Source organism: Capricornis sumatraensis, chromosome 3, assembly GCF_032405125.1.
Source record: "Capricornis sumatraensis isolate serow.1 chromosome 3, serow.2, whole genome shotgun sequence".
In the NCBI taxonomy this organism is placed as follows: Eukaryota; Metazoa; Chordata; class Mammalia; order Artiodactyla; family Bovidae; genus Capricornis; species Capricornis sumatraensis.
The window spans coordinates 71,820,263-71,838,251 of record NC_091071.1 but is presented as its reverse complement, the minus strand read 5'-3'; the positions used below and the strand labels follow the sequence as shown (position 1 = coordinate 71,838,251).

The 17,989-nt window shown below is 39.0% G+C and overlaps 1 protein-coding gene across 2 annotated transcripts in view; it reads left to right on the top strand.

The window, feature by feature from the left end:
* CERS6 (ceramide synthase 6) overlaps positions 1 to 17,989 on the top strand; it is a 344,938-nt gene that overhangs the window by 287,156 nt on the left and 39,793 nt on the right. For both annotated transcript variants that reach the window (XM_068967950.1, XM_068967951.1), the window contains exons 7-8: positions 4,513 to 4,641; positions 7,443 to 7,549. In XM_068967950.1, coding sequence (XP_068824051.1) covers positions 4,513 to 4,641; positions 7,443 to 7,549 — 236 coding nt within the window. The remainder of the gene's footprint in view (positions 1 to 4,512; positions 4,642 to 7,442; positions 7,550 to 17,989) is intronic.

Here is a 17,989-nt window from a genome sequence, read left to right as displayed (position 1 = left end):
AGAAGGCAATGGCACCCCACTCCAGTACTCTTGCCTGGAAAATCCCATGGGCAGAGGAGCCTGGTAGGCTGCAGACCGTGGGGTCGCTAAGAGTCAGACACGACTGAGTGACTTCTCTTTCACTTTTCACTTTCATGCATTGGAGAAGGAAATAGCAACCCACTCCAGCGTTCTTGCCTGGAGAATCCCAGGGACGGGGGAGCCTGGTGGGCTGCCGTCTCTGGGGTCGCACAGAGTCGGACACGACTGAAGCGACTTAGCAGTAGCAGCAAGACCATATCTATATTTTTTCCTATCTCTGATAATTGCCATAGGGGAAGCCACTAGAATGAGGGCTGAGGTTGAGGTAAATATCGTGCAGGGAATGTAGAAGGAACCCTTGACACTGGCTATGAATATGCCCAGAAACAATATGGCAGAGCAATAGGAGGTTGGGGACCACTGAGGCAGGTAGCCAGGCCAGTCTGTTTGAAATAAGAGCTTTGGGATCTGTCTTCAGTATGAAGGCCAACAAGAAATCACAGTCTCTCTACCTAATTGATGCTACCAAAAATGGAAGAAACATTCTCAACCTAAATGCTAAGTTTCCTGCAGCTTGCCTGGGTATAGATATATTAATACACCATTTACTTTCAGCAGTAACAAACAAGAGGATGGGAGTTTCCCACAAGGTGTTGATAAAGTCTAAATTGACAATTTGTTTAAAAACTGTTATTTGTACCAGATTCACTGCCTATTCAGAAAAATGTCACAGTGAGGGAATGAGAGTAACACAAAAAATAATGATTGCATGGCTTTTATTAAAGGTATTTCAGTGTGTATAATGCTTCCTGAAGCAGAAATGTAAAAGACAAAATCCATTATTCATGCTTTTTATATTCATACAGATATGACAGTATAATGAAAATTGGTCTTCTGCTGTGAGCATAGCTCTGAGCCCCTCAGTAATAAATGTTTTCTAGAACCAGGTTATTTATATGCAAAAATCATCTGCACAAAGCAAACTTTGTCTGAAAAACAAGTCTCTTATTTTTAGGGCAACCTTGCTATATTGCCAAGGGCATTGTTTTATTTATTGACATTTATATCAGATACATATTAGGAAACTTATTTATAAAATGGCCCTAATCCTCCATAAGGTTTTAATCAATTTATATTCATTTTAAAATTAAATCAAGAAAACCTCTTCTCTTTCAGTAAATCAAGAGCAGTCACTCAGGGCTAAACAATGGGAAATGTGGAAAGTATTGTTCTGGTTAGGTACTCAACTAGTTAGATTTTAAAATCTATGTATTCAGCATGGGTGAATATAAACTCACTGAACTGTTGAATTAACACTCTATGGTTTTATTTAATTATATTTTTGAGATAGTATAAAATAGCAGTTGATAGGTTAGCTCCACTTCAATTGATCCATTGTTTTGAAGTAGCTATTGTCTGGTAGATTACTCTAGGTGATGAAACCGAATACATTTCTGATAACAGCCTTGAGTGAAGAGATGTCATCTTCCCCTGGGAAACATTATCAGAGCAATTTTTTTATATGCTTAAGGCACTTTTAGGGCTTCCCTGGTGGCTCAGACGGTAAAGCGTCTGCCTACAATGCGGGAGGCCTGGGTTCGATCTCTGGGTTGGGAAGATCCCCTGGAGAAGAAAATGGCAACCCGCTCCAGTACTCTTGCCTGGAGAATCCCATGGACGGAGGAGCCTGGTAGGCTACAGTCCATGGGGTCGCTAGGAGTCGGACATGACTGAGCAACTTCACTTCACTTCACTTCACTTCACTTCACTTAAGGCACTTTTGGTATTGTTCAACTTTAATCCTTTAGGGAAACCCTAGATAACTACAAAAGCGTCAGAGAAATCAAGAGAAATAGGTACAACTGGTAAGTTAAGTCTGTATATGGTCACTGAACTCAGAGCGTGGTCTTCATTTCTCTCGCCATGAGCTGAGAACTAATTCGAGATGCAGATGTGGGTCTAGAGGAAGGAGCATGGGGATAGGTCCACAGGCGGCAGGAATTTGCACAACTTCATTCTGTAGTTCTGCTGTGGGCGTTAGAATGAACTGATGCAGGACACGATTCTGCCAACAATGGTGTCTACCATCATGCCACACAGCTCATTTTGAGACTTCTGTGGCTGCTGCTGCTAAGTCGCTTCAGTCGTGTCCGACTCTGTGCGACCCCAGAGAGGGCAGCCCACCAGGCTCCCCCGTCCCTGGGATTCTCCAGGCAAGAACACTGGAGTGGGTTGCCATTTCCTTCTCCAATGCATGAAAGTGAAAAGTGAAAGTGAAGTCGAGGTTAACTGAAAATAAGAAAATTAGTTCTATTTCATTTTTTAACATATCTGACCTTATTTAGGAAACTAATACATTGTTTATTCCAGTAGATATGAGCTACTTACTAGAATAAATTAAAAAACCAATATGTATGCTCAGTCACTCAGTCATGTCTGACTCTTTGCAACCCTTTGGACTGTCACTCACCAGGATCATTTCTCCATGGGACTTTTTTAGGCAAGAATGCTGGAGTGGATTGCTATTTTATCCTCTAGGGGATCTTCCAGACCCAGGAACTGTACCCACATTTCCTGTCTCCTGCATTGAAGGCAGATTCTTTACCCACTGAGCTATTGGGGAATCCCAATAATAAGTCAATATGGTTATCCATAAATGCAGAAAAGTAACCTCTGGACACCAAAGTGTATACAGAACCATTTAAACATTGTGTTTTTTTAAATATACCCATGTGGCTTTACTTCATCATTGTCATTTAAAGCTTGAATTTATAAAACATAAAAAGATATTCTTAAAGAGTTCTGTATCACAGGAATTTAAACAGTAGAAGAATCCATAGCTTTATAGGTTTAAGTTACATAAATTAAAATGATTGGAATTTTTCAGTGTGGGAACTATACAAGGAAATATATGGCAAAAGGACCTTATAGGTGCAGTATTTTATTACTTATAGATTATCATTAGTTACTTTCAGGATATAAGCAAAAAACATTGTTTAAATGTTTTAGAACCATGTAAGTCATCAAAATTGAACTTTCAGACCCCAAACTGTGTGACATCAATAGCTACTTAATAAAGAGTGTATGTATCTGTACATACAGTCACTTTCTTTTTTTTTCTCTTTCTCTCCGTTTCATAATATGCTTCTAATTTTGTCTCATTTATCTCTGAATGGTCCATGGTTTCAAGTAGGTCATCATTAGAGCTGGTCTTGGCACTGAAGTCCCAGAGACTTCGAGTTTACTCTGGGAGAAATACAGACTAAATAAAAGTGTCAGTAAAAGCATTTCCAAGCAATATAAATTCCATGTTACAATAAATGTGTCCAAGTGGTCAGGAGATAAATCAGTAGTGGAGAAAGATGATCTTTTCACATGGGCCAGGAAGCAGCCTTGAAATTGATCAAAAGAAGGATGGCCAAATTCCCATTACGTTTGCCAGTTTTTTTTTTTTCTAGTGACTACAGACAGATAATGGTTAAAATTCAGAGCTTGTTTGTGTAGAAATGCCATCAGAAATGCCAACATATTACAATTCATATTTTAACATTCCGTTGGGCATATTCCAGGAGAAGGATGCCAAACCCTAGCCACTAGTAGTTAGAGAAGTGGTCCAGTTGGCCCTGCACTGCTGCCTAGAAGAGTTTCCTAATGTGCAAATCCAAATAATACCTTTCTGAGCTTGAAACCTGTCAACTGAAAAAAAAAATGTACAATTTGAAAGTTGAAAATTATTGTCAAAAAGTTGACAAAACTGAGGACTTAAGCTGCGGACATAGCATCTCAGATCACTCTGAGAGATTACTCCGAAGAGACAAAGGGGGACCCAGGATATATAGTAGTTTCTACAACAAAGACCAGGTAGTCAGAATAGCAAAAGATTATTATTAAAGAAAACCAGATATCTCAAGTTAAGGGACTTAGTGCTTTTCTGTGTATAGGAAGATGACTGTCCCATGCGTATCACTCATTCCTTCGACATGCACCTCAGCAGTCTGGGGCCAGGATCTTCTGCTTTCTCATCCTGAGCCTCCTCAAGGTGCACTGCCAGGGTGCACTGCAGTGACTGACTGCTGGTGGGCATCTTCTTTCCATCCTGAGTTTCCTCAGTGCTCACTCTAGAGGAGACTGTAATTTGATGGCTGCAACATCCTTTGTCTTCTGATATGGCAGGTAATATTTTTTCATTCACAAATTCTATATGGCAGTTTTCCTCCTAGCTTTAAATTCCTTGGCTTAGTACAAAACAGCGTTTATGATCTGGCCTTAGTCCCGATATCGATCACATTGTCCAGAGTCACTGGTCTCCTGCGTGTCTCTCCCACGACATGGTGAACTCTCAGAGAATAGGAACTATATATTACTCATGTCAGTGTCCCCGGTGCTGGGCCCACTGGGTTCCTCAGAAGTATTAGATGAATGGATGAATAGATGGAAAGACTGTGATGCTGCTAAATCCTAACTAACATGCCTGTGTCTTCTGCTTCCCAGGACTTTGGCGTTATGTTCTTGCACCACCTTGTAGCTATTCTCTTGATTACCTTTTCATATGTCAACAACATGGCCCGAGTAGGGACCCTGATCCTCTGTCTCCACGATTCAGCCGATGCTCTTCTAGAGGTAAAAGTTTTCTTTTCATATATAGAGTACAAAATCTGAAATTTAAGGAATCCCTCAGATCCTCAGTTCTTCTAGGGTATGCTGGATGGTGTTGGGAGAAGGTAGGATATGACTTCTTTGAATCTATGGAGTGTTTCTCTGTAGGTCTAATTGGTGAAAGTGAGACTTTAATATACAAATTTGTGTGCAAAAGCTATTCACCAAGTTAGCATTCTTTATTAACAGAATACTGAAAACCTTTACCCTTCCACACTTAAGAAATTAATGTTTTACAATAGGAAAATTACTATTTGAATAGGCTTTGTTTCTAATGTTACAAGTTTCACACTGATTTATCTGGAAGGTATGTATAATTCACTATAGTTATTAGTTGTCCATCCTGATGAAATTAACAGTCATAGTTTTTATTGCCTATATATATGTGTAGATTATGTATATTAATATTAAATATTGTCCTAGTATTTTTACAGTGAAAGTATATATGCATTGCAAATTTTACATGAAAACTGTTTTCTATGCATATACATGTTAAGAATACCTGAAGAGATATTGGTTGCACTTTAGTTAACTTTCTAAACCATTACCACTTAGAATTATTAAAATAGCAAAAAAAGAATGAAAAATAAAAATGCTTCTAAACATATTTCAAAAGATAAAATCCCAAGTAAAATTTTGGTGTGGTATTTTCTCTTAATATTGGCCCCCATGAAGAGACATGCTCAGTAAGGTTATATAATTACAGGTTTTCACTTTAATGCTAAGAAATTTACATAATTGGTCAAAAATAAACTTACCAGAGTACAAATTCCATGTAGAAAGGGGTCTTAGAGTCTGTATTCTGATTTTTTTATTCCTTTCGCCCTACAGTTCTGCCCCTTTGAAGCTTACGCTGTCACTGTGAATATAAAATAGAAGTGCCCTCAAATAATGATTTGTTATTGCAATATAAGCAGAAATTTCAGGTCGTAAAATTGAATCTACTATAAAGGCAATTAGTCAAGGTTTGAAGTATATACAGCACTTCATTAAAGACTCTGGTCCCTATAAGGTTATGAAACAAAAAAAATATTCCTAATGGGCTAGATATGTCATATGAAGGGTTGGCACTATTTTTAAGTGATTCAAGCTAGATTCTATTCAGCACATTTTTTAAAAGAAATAGAATTAGTACAAAGGCAATTCCCTGAAAATCAGTTACCATGTGGTTAAATCCTCAGTGTGCTTGGAGGTAGAAACGTATACAGCAATCTACCATCTCAAAATCAATCCTGTATAATCTGCCAGCTCTTGTCTGTGGAAATGGATGGCCTAGTGCTTGGCAGAGCCATAATTCAGAAAGTGTGGACTGAATCATCATCTACCACTTTTATCTAAAAAAGAAAAAGATTCCAGAAGTCCAAGTCATGTGAATGACTCCTTTTTAAACAAAGGTTTAAAAGGAAATGTTCTTCATCCCTTGGATTCTATTTGACATGATAAAATAATGCTTGAGAATATCCAAAAAATGAATATCCAAAAAATGTGATATGTTGACTCTTCAAAGTGGAATCTATGGCTTAGACATTTCAGAAAATTTGATGTTTAATGCTTGTTACTGAATACTGGTGAATGAATGTAAAAGAAAAACTACACGGTTTACATAGCCAGAAGGAGGCAGAAGATGCTTTTTTTATTCCTTTAGTATAAGTTGTAATGTCACATACAAAGTATTCACGAAATTAAAGGTTCATAATCCTGGCTTCCACTCAGTTAATAGATATTGATATTTCCTTTTAGGAATGTATTTCTCTCATAGCTTCATATTTTACTTAAAGATCTTAAATTATAGCTTCTATGGATACTGTCAACAAGCCTTTCAAGTCTGGCTCAGCTATTTTAACTTTACAAGAAGTAGAAAATAATGTCGTGAATTTGAAATACACCTTCAGTTTATAAGCCAGTGTGTAGGTACTGTGAATTATATGTGAAAATGTAAAAAGAGGTAATCAAGCACAATTTTGTTTTCAGTGTCACCTGTTCTTGCTTAGAATCATCTATAAAAAGTAAATGGTAGAGAACGGGATGTATTTCTTTCCTCGACTAATTTATGATATAAAAAGTGGTCACTTAAATCACTACCATAAATTATTAGTGTACTTCTCATAGACATTCTGAACACTAGTGACTTTCATCTAGAAAATTACCCAATAATGTAAATTTGAAAATGATACCTAAATGGATTCACTGAAATAACATCATCTTGACACATTCTTCATTTCTAAATTTGTGAGAATAAGCCAAGAAACTGTCCCCAGAGACCTCCTTTTACCTGTTTAAGAAAAACCTATAACTCTGAGTATGAAGAAGGAAAAAGTACAGGAAGGCTCAATATATTGTCTATAAAGTTTGTAACCTTAGTATTTGGAATTCATTAAAAGTTAAAGGATTATCTAGCACTTTTCTATTTTGACCTGTTTTGCCAAATTCCTGTTTTGGTGTCTTTGGCTTGCTAGTATTATCTGTAATGCAAGAATTTCTTATTTTTCTGTTTTCCTGAAGTCAACCATATAATTGAATTTTTCAGGTTGCTGAATATTTTATTAAATCTGTAACAGTCAGTAGTTCTACTTATGGCTAATACCGCATTTCACTTGACTTACGGGTAATTTATAAATATGATGCATGATGCATGACATTTCAAAGTAGCAGGCAGTTTTATGCATCTGGTAAGTTATATCGTAAAGGAAACTCGTCCATATTGAAAGAAGCTTTTCATTTATCAGTTTAACTCAATTAATCTTTCACATTCCTTCCTTTTATAGGCTGCCAAAATGGCAAATTACGCCAAGTTTCAGAAAATTTGTGATCTCCTGTTTGTTATGTTTGCCATGGTTTTTATCACCACACGACTGGGTGTATTTCCTCTCTGGTAAGTGGGCCTATCTTCTTTCTGATAAGGCCACCCCATCCAGAATAGGTTTTATGAAACATTTTCCTGTTGAATTTTACTCCAGATAGTTAGTAAGAAGGTTAAAGAAAGTGAGGGAGAGACTCAAGAAACAGCTTGATTTCTTCTTCCAGGAGGGAGTTGTCTTCTTTATTAATTCTTTCTACAGGATTGTTCAGAGAAGGCAATGGCACCCCACTCCAGGATTGTTAGAGAAGGATGTGGCTTGCGTAGGTTCTTAAGCCACAAGAAGCTGTCAGCCATTTTAGGCTCCAATCCTAAAATGTGATGCAAAAACCTTAGCCATGAAAGTTTGCATTAAGAAAGGAAGTATGGTGTTGCAACCAGTTAGATATCTGGGATCCTCCTGTACCAGTCGTTCACCAAGGATTTATTAGCCGCAGCAGCAGAATCACCTCTGGGGTGGTAACCTCTGGGGCCCCATCTACCCCAGACCTGCTGAATCACAGACTCAGGGTATGGGGCCTGGCATTTTGGATTTTGATACGCCTTCCTGATGACTGCTACATTCAAGTTTTAAGACCACTATCCTATATAATTCTCATCAGCTGCATTTATAGCTAAAGCAGATGAAAATATAACTCAAAAGTAACCCTTAAAATTCTCTGTGGCCCCTTACTGTCTGGACATCTTTTCTTTGGTTGAGAGCTATATGACAGGTTTTGATGAAATATGACAGTCTCTTGTATAGAAAATAAATCTACTGTCATTAATCTTTATGGAGAGTATTATTTCTAAAAAAAGTATTATTCCTCCAGTTCACTTAAAGTCTACCACTGATGACAGATTTTTTAAATTCCATTTGGGGAAATGGATTTGAATGGGAAATTACAGCAATGGAAGGGGAGAAGGTGGAGAAATGAAGGGCTTCAGTGATACCTTTTCAGTCCAATAGAAAAACTATAAAAACGGGATTTTTAAGTGAGTAACAACTATCATTGACATTCCATAGGCAGATTAATCTCACCCCATACACACACACACATATACACACACACACCTTCTCCTTGAGACTCACAGCTCTTTTGGACACCTACTTGTTACGAAAATTGCATCCCGGCAGCAGCACCCTGTGTTGGCAGAAGGCATTTATCAAACTCATTATAATAGTTTTATATGATTGTAGGTAGGAAACATTAAGTAATTTTGACTATAATGTATCTATACTTATTTCAGGATTGGAGCTCTTTCAAGATTATGAGCAGAACTAGGGGTAGGAATTTAAATAGAAGAAAGTCAAGGAAAATCCAGGAAAATTTTCTCAAAAGAAAAACAGAAATCTTTTCCTGCTTAGAATTTCTGAGAACCTAGTTTTTAAAAAGTAAGCATCACTATTAAGGACTTACATTTGCTTTCATTCTATCTTTTAAGGATAGAATGAAAGCTGAGATGTATCTCCTCCTTTCTAGCTAATGTCGAAAAGCTCTTCCGGTTTAGACAGCAATGAGATACCAAGAAGATAAACTCAGAATATAGAAATTATGTAATGCTGCTAATGAGATAACTTATGGGTATGTCCTGTGATGATAACATAAGCCAGCTGCTTAGAAAAATCCTTATAACCAGAAATGCAAACCAAGAGCTTATAATATTGCAAATACTGTAGGTTTCCTGCCATCTCAGCCCTTTGTGCAGTCAAGTTTTTCAAAAAGCAGCTTGTGGAGAGAAATATTTTATTGCTTGCAGACAAGAAATAATTTCTGTATACCTGCTCCCATTGTGATTGGGCATCTAGTGAATGAAGTCCTTGTCAGATATGTCTCATAAACGATGTGAGTGCTTGGATGACCTTTGTTTTGACCCTGTTTCAATTACTAGAGTGTAATGGGCATTGAGAGTATTTAAAATAGTAAGGTGAATGACAATTAAAAAAAAAAGTGTTTTAAGTATTTGCCTAAATACTGTGAAGCCATTCAAAAATTTATTTCAGATTAGTGACTCCTAAAATTGGGAGGGACAATACAGGTGACTGGCTCCAGACCCCTGTCCTACCCCTCTGCCCAGGGTAGGAATTCTCTCAATTCCTCATCAAGAGTATTGGTTTAGAGGTCAAGGGAGAAATAATTTTTTATATGAAACAGAAACCTGGGTCCTTAGAATTTCTAAACAAAGGGTTCTTAATCTGATTAAAACCCCCTGAAATTGTTTATAAAACATATGTGTGTACATTTTTTTTTCCTAGGGAGAGGACCCATGGCTCTATTAGATTCTAAAAGAGATCTGTGACTCCTTCCCTTCCTCAAAAAAGTGCCTTTTGGAAAACAAAGTGTACCCAACCACTTCTAACTGAAAACTCTTAAGAATGGGAGGGTTTCTGCTATATCATCTGTAGGCGTTCTCTTCAAAAGCATCTCTAATCCCTTCAATGATTCCTGTTTGTTGTTCTCCTTCGTTTGTTCCTCAGAATTCCTGTTGTCACAATGTTCTGAGTGTGGACTAGCCGATACAAAATGTAAAAGCACTAACAAAAAGCTGTGCTTAGAACTGCATTTCTTCCGAGGCAGTTTGTCGCTGCATTAGCGTTCCGCAGGCAGTCTTGATAAACAGCCGAGCTGCTGCCAGACTAGATCGCCTTCAGCTTACATTTATCTCGTTTTTAATGTATTTTTATTTCTAATTCTGACTTATTTGCATACCTAATCAGACCACCTACATTTATTTCTATTAGATTTCATCATGCTGTTTTCAGATATTCAGGCCTGATTAGGATCTTCTGAACCATATCCACTGCTGCACTTACCCTGCTACTTTTATGTTACTTGCAAACATGCCTTTCACGCTTCTCCCAGCTCACTGAAGCAAATGTTGACCCAGAGGGACTCCTGTGTACACTACTGAAGAATTTCTTCACTTTGACCTCCATCTCTCAACCACCAGTCTGTCTTTATGATTTTCTGTTCGTTACTGTCTTATAACTGCTTTGTCATTAGGCCTGCTATTTCTCCATATTTTTAAAAGGTGTTGTAAAAGACTTTGTCAGAGGTCTTGTGAACATCAAGTTCATGCTCTGTACACATGGTGTTGGGCAGAAAAAGATTCATGGCCCAACTGGCTGGCTTGGTTTTTGGCTTTGGCCTTTGCCGGCTCCTTCCTGGCTCTTTATTTCTAAGTGCTCACCAGTCTGTAATTTCTGGTTCCTGCCCTTTCCATATAGATGTGGACTTTTACCTTCTAATATACTACCGCTTTTTGTGTATTTAATGAATATTTACTGGGCACTTACTGTGTCACTAATACTGGGCTGGGTGCTGAGAATTTGTTAAGACAAGGGCCTCTCTTGGGCACTTGAATCCCTACAGGTCCCTTCAGTATTCTGGTCAATAATTGTGTGGGATGTAGAGATTGTCAGTTATTTTCTGAACATTTATTGGGTATGAGGAATGTAAGTGGATTGCTGATATTAACCAGTTTGGTCGCATGCACTAAGGAGCTCTGTCAGCCAAGTAGAGCATGATTCTAGATAGAGTATCACCTCAGTTCAGTTCAGTCGCTCAGTTGTGTCCAACTCTTTGAGACCCCATGGACTGCAGCACACCAGGCCTCCCTGTCCATCACCAACTCCCAGAGTTTACCCAGATTCATGTCCATTGAGTCGGTGATGCCATCCAACCATCTCATCCTGGGTCGTCCGCTTCTTCTCCCGCCTTCAATCTTTCCCAGCATCAGGGTCTTTTCAAATATGTGTGTGAAATAGTCACTGGTCGAGGGAAAGTGCTGGAGCTAGATTGGTCTTCAGTTCTAACAAGGGTTTCATAGACTTATTTCTCCCTCAGATATTTGTGCTTTAGCTGGAAGGAGAAACAGAATGATTTTTATGCCCTCACTTCTTTTAGTTTTGAATCCATTTACTTTGGAATCACCAGTAATACCCTGCAGGTTCCTCCCAACTATAATTGTGTTCCCACGTGAGCCATCAGAATTTTTGTGATTTGTGGGTTTGATGATACTTGGCTCATTCTGTGTTATATCTTTGATCCATGCCTCACAAAGATGGCATACACCATAATTAGCCATTTCAGAACCGTGCACTGCGTGGACTTCCCTTTTGGCCATAAAACAGCACGGTCCAATAGAATTAGTGATATAATTCAGGCTTCATAGTAATTTAAAATTTTCTAGTAATTACATTAAAAAAAGTAAAAGAAACAGGTAATATCCACTAACATGTTTTATTTAACTCAGTATATCCAAATTATATGATTTTAACATGTAATCAGTATTAAAAATTCTTGATATTGCATTATTTTTTTGCATGCTAATTCTTTGAAATTGGTTATGTGGTTCACATTATTACATCTACTCGAAAGTCTATGTGTTTTTGCAACTGGACAGTCCTTCATTTGCTCCTTTTTGAAAGTAAGCTTTTCCATTGTTATAAATGATCTGCATCTGTCTTTCCTCAACTCCATTTGTGTGTGGTCCCTGAAGTTCTTAACAATTTTCAGTGTTTTATGAAGTTTGGTTTTAATCTGCATGGAGTAAGTTGTGCTCAGTCTCACAGCATCTGTCACAATGCGTTGCTCACAGTGGCTACTCAGTAGGTATTTGTTGAGTAAATTAGATACATTTTAATTATGTTTTTATTAGAGTATGATTGCTTTACAATGTTGTGTCAGTTTCTGCTGTACGATGAAGTGAATCCGCTCTGTGTATACCTATATGGTCTGGGGCCTCCCTCTGTCCTCCTGCATCAGAGAGCTGAGCTCCCTGTACAGTGCAGCTGCTTCCCTCTAAGCTGCCTGTTTTGCCCACGTAGGGCAAATATGTCAATGCTGCTCTCTCAGTTCATCCCACCCTCTCCTTCCTCTACTGTGTCCACAGATCTGCTCTCTACATCTGTGACTCTATTCCTGTCCTGCAGAGAGGTTCATCTGTACCATTTTTTTAGGCTCCATATATATGTGTTAATATACAATATTTATTTTTCTCTTTCTGACTTACTGCACTACCCACATCTCTACAAACAACCCAGTCTCATTCCTTTTTATGGCTGAGTAATATGGTCTCACATCTGTTGTCTTCGTTGAGCACCTTAAATTGTTGTGAAGTAGATAGGTGCAGTTTCTCTATTATACAGAGAAACTCATTTAGTCAGTGATTGACCCAGTCTGTCTGAACTCTGATCTCCTGACATCAGTTTAATTCAGCAAGTTCTAATGGTCCTTCCTACAGTACAGTGTACTATGTTATTTAAGGATTAGGCCATAAAGCTGTTGATGGGATACATTTTTGGTAGTTGTTGCATTTTAAAAAAAGAATCATTTCTAAATGATTGTCCCTTTTATTCTGCTCCAGCCAAGACACTACACTGTAAGCATTGTCATCTTCTGACCATACGTTAGATATCTGGTACCGGAAAAGGCAAAGCCACAAAGATCCTGAAAGGGAAGGTGCGTGGTGCAGTCAGTAGAGAGACTGCTGGCTTGGAGTCACGCTTCTCCTCCTCGCTGCTTGTGGGAAGCCCAGGTGCATAGCTTCTGTACATCTGTGGTCTCATCAGAGAAAAATAGTAGTAATTGTTCTGCCTACCTTACCAGGAAATATTAAGGATAAAATGAAATAATATTTGTAGCAGTGTTCTATAATTATAAAGTACTTTATAACTATTAGTTCAGTTCAGTCTCTCAGTCATGTCCGACTCTTTGTGACGCCATGAATCGCAGCACGCCAGGCCTCCCTGTCCATCACCAACTCCCGGAGTTCACTCAGACTCACGTCCATCGAGTCAGTGATGCCATCCAGCCATCTCATCCTCTGTCTTCCCCTTCTCCTCCTGCCCCCAACCCCTCCCAGCATCAGAGTCTTTTCCAGTGAGTCAACTCTTCGCATGAGGTGGCCAAAGTACTGGAGTTTCAGCTTTAGCATTATTGCTTGCAAAGAAATCAGTGTCAGACTTTATTTTGGGGGGCTCCAAAATCACTGCAGATGGTGACTGCAGCTGTGAAATTAAAAGACGCTTACTCCTTGGGAGGAAAGTTATGACCAACCTAGATAGCATATTCAAAAGCAGAGACATTGCTTTGCCAACAAAGGTCCGTCTAGTCAAGGCTTTGGTTTTTTCAGTGGTCATGTATGGATGTGAGAGTTGGACTGTGAAGAAAGCTGAGCACTGAAGAATTGATGCTTTTGAACTGTGGTGTTGGAGAAGACTCTTGAGAGTCCCTTGGACTGCAGGGAGATCCAACCAGTCCATTTGGAAGGCGATCAGCCCTGGGATTTCTTTGGAAGGAATGATTAAACCTTTTTAAAAAGGTGTTATATTACTGTTAGACGTGGAAATTCCTATTACGGCCAAGTGGTCAGAAATTTTTATACATTTGATAACCTCCAACCAGTCTAGACTAAGGAGACATAACTATAGATACTTTTGAAATAAAATTCTTAAATGCTGTCTCCAATTATGACATGCAAAATACCTTGTTTTATCCCTTCTCAGTTCTCAGTGAGCGTGTAGTAATGGGCATGAGCTGGGTTGCCTTAGTCTCTCAAATCTGAAATGACTATACCTATCTTGAGCCAGCAGAAGTAAATATTGCTCTGCACAGAATCTCCCAAAATGCGAGTATAGGTTAGGCTAGTTCTTTTCTGCAAGGAACAGATTCACAAGTCATTGTCCAACCAAGAATGGGCATACCACAATGATCAGAGCCTCTTCATATGGCCTAATGTTGACTTTCCATATCCTCATCCATTTCCTACCAAATGCCAAGCCCTTGACTACAGGAAAGTTAGAGTCAAATATGTACCTCTGGTGGTCTCTGCTGTTCCAACAGAAGCATGTGGTTTCTCAGAATGTTACTTTCTGTGGCTCTCTGTAAAGCAGGGAAATCATTTGCTGATTTGCACTCTCTGAAAGTCTCTGCAATTAAAAAGAAAAAAAGTTACAAGGAGCCTAGATCATTCTTTTACTGTTTTCCATAATAAGATTTGAAATTCATCTAGATGCATGTGAGAATATCATCTTCTCTGATTTATTTTTCATGACACATTTTACCAAAGTAGTGTGGCTTATATGCTTTTCTGAATATCTGGAAAGATTCATTTTGGGATTCACAAATTTGGACAAGCTGTTCAGTTCAGTTCAGTCGCTCAGTCGTGTCCGACTCTTTGCGACCCCATGAATCACAGCACGCCAGGCCTCCCTGTCCATCACCAACTCCCGGAGTTCACTTAGACTCGCGTCCATCAAGTCAGTGATGCCATCCAGCCATCTCATCCTCTGTCGTCCCCTTCTCCTCCTGCCCCCAATCCCTCCCAGCATCACAGTCTTTTCCAATGAGTCAACTCTTCGCATGAGGTGGCCAAAGTACTGGAGTTTCAGCTTTAGCATCATTCCTTCCAAAGAAATCCCAAGGCTGATCTCCTTCAGAATGGACTGGTTGGATCTCCTTGCAGTCCAAGGGACTCTCAAGAGTCTTCTCCAACACCACAGTTCAAAAGCATCAATTCTTTGGCGCTCAGCCTTCTTCACAGTCCAACTCTCACATCCATACATGACCACTGGAAAAACCATAGCCTTGACTAGATGGACCTTTGTTGGCAAAGTAATGTCTCTGCTTTTGAATATGCTATCTAGGTTGGTCATAACTTTTCTTCCAAGGAGTAAGCGTCTTTTAATTTCATGGCTGCAATCACCATCTGCAGTGATTTTGGAGCCCCCCAAAATAAAATCTGACACTGTTTCCACTGTTTCTCCATCTATTTCCCATGGAGTGATGGGACCAGATGCCATGATCTTCATTTTCTGAATGTTGAGCTTTAAGCCAACTTTTTCACTCTCCTCTCTTCACTTTCATCAAGAGGCTTTTTAGTTCCTCTTCACTTTCTGCCATAGGGTGGTGTCATCTGCATATCTGAGGTTATTGAGATTTCTCCCAGCAATCTTGATTCCAGCTTATGTTTCTTCCAGTCCAGCATTTCTCATGATGTACTCTGCATAGAAGTTAAATAAGCAGGGTGACAACATACAGCCTTGACATACTCCTTTTCCTATTTGGAACCAGTCTGTTGTTCCATGTCCAGTTCTAATTGTTGCTTCCTGGCCTGCATACAGATTTCTCAAGAGGCAGGTTAGGTGGTCTGGTATTCCCATCTCTTTCAGAATTTCCCACAGTTTATTGTGATCCACACAGTCAGAGTTTTTGGGGTTTTTTTCTAGAATCTCTTGACAGGTTTTCTCTGAAATTTTCCTTGATACTGGTCTGTGTTAACTATATTGGAAAGATAAAGGATGAAACCTAAAATCTTTTGGCTACTAGGTATTTTGGTATGTTTTTAACAATATTTACATATACTAATATCAGTTACTACCTTCATAAAGTGGGGTAGACTTGGATAGAAATAATATGTATTGAGATGTTTTACTCTTTTCATGTAAACATAATAATTTTAATATAATTTTAAGATTGAAGGGCTAGACCGGAATCAACAAACTGTGGCCTTTAAGACAAATTGCCTACTTTTATAAAGTTTTATTGAAACGTAGCCTTGTCCATCTGTTGCATATTGCCGTTGGCTGCTTTCTGCTACACTGGTTTAAGTGGTTGGGAAAGAGCATATGACCTGCTAATCATAAAAATCCTTTACAGAACAAGTTTGCCAACTCTTGGGCAAGTCCATTAAGAATTAGTCCAATGAGTAAAAATAAAAGAGTGTGGAAAGTGGTATATTAGATATATTCGGCCTCTGGGTGTTTTTTAGAAGTCTTAGGCGAAAGACTTCCAAAAAACGACTAAGGCAACTTAGGTCTTAAAAATGACTAAGACTTCTAAAAATTAAAAGGCGACTAAGAAGTCTTAGTCTAGGTCGCCTTTGGACTACCTTAGGCAAAAAGCGGGCAGATATTCTTAATATTATGTGTGAGTATAGGAGATGCACAATATCTCTCAATTCAGTAACTTTTTCTCCTTTTGTGATTTGAGTCAACAAAAAAATGCGGTATCCTAGTAACACTTTCTACACAGAATTAATGTTTTAAGTGACCCCTCCCTGCCTCCCAATCACTGCTCTGAACCTTTTACTGGGAGAAGGAGAAAAAGACCAAATAAATTATTTGCTCAGTATTATAAAATGTGTTTATATACCATCTATGGAAAAAATTCAGCATGGCCATTTTATCTGTTTTTTAAAATATCTGAGTATGGTAATAAAGTCTAATGCCAGGGCCAGGGATTTGAAAATTTAATCAGGGGTCTCACATATTTGAGAATGATGTTTTGTGATGTTTTGTAACAAACAAAGAACCCACATCAGCTGTGATCCATTTGCTTGTGTTACCATGAAGGGCAATCTTATGCCTGACCAATGATCTGCTCCAGCCCCCCTCACCTTCCTGTCTCTGGTCTCTGGGTCTCGGCCAGCCGGCCACTGTGTTCGTGCTAAGCCCCTTGTCACCGTCCTGAGTTCAGCTTTGGACCAGCTTGAGACTGCCCCTGGCCTACTTCCCAGTCTAGACCAGAACCCAAAGCTTCTGAGAAACCCTCCCTCCACAGGCCCATGCACAGGCCTCTATGTCATTATCAGTGGAGGCCACCCTGACTGTGTCCTTTCATTTTCAGAACTTCATCCTTGCCTCTGACTGTCACTTCTGGGATAGCAGTGTAGCCAAAAAGACAGAACCACAGTATCACCCACATCTCTAGAGTCATACCTATTCCTTGGGTGTGTAGGGCGGGTGTATCTTACCATGTATTATTAAACTTTCCATGTCTTTAGGGCAAGGGAGCAAGAACTTCTCAAATTCTTCCTAGACAAAGAGCCGCTTATTCTTTACAGATCTGTTCAGTGCACTCACTGTGAGCCAGCTGTATGTCAGGCAGAATAAGAGTGTTGTGAGGGTATAGGTATTGATTAGGTCATGAGCCCAGGAACACTCAACACTGCAAAACTGTCAATAAATATTTATTAAATGAATAAATAAGATTTTAGGATTTCCCGTGTAGTTTGGCACAGTCGTGACTGCGACTCTGTAGCCCATAGTGCATTTTTCTTTATGATACAGAATCAGCCAATCCAGGAAGATGAAGCTGGCAATGACCCAGTAGCTTTTAAAAGCAGGGGAGCATTCCAGCCATCAAATGATTTTGCTCAGACAGATTTGTAAAAGCAGAATCATGCAATTGTTTAATAACTGCTGCCACTGTCCACAGCGGATAATAAGACAGAAATGCTTAATTAGGAATGCTAAGTGCCAACAAGTTGGAGATCCAAGAGTTAAAGATATATAAGGAAAGTCATAGAACATGTAGATATACTGAAACTGCAGGCTGACTTGAAGTCTGGTGGGGAAAGTGGTGAGTGGGGGACACGGTGACATGGCTCCTCTTTATTGAAGCACGAAGAGGGGACGTTGTCCAGAGGTTCCAGGGCAGCATAGGAAAAGGGCAGCCATCCAAGAGAAAG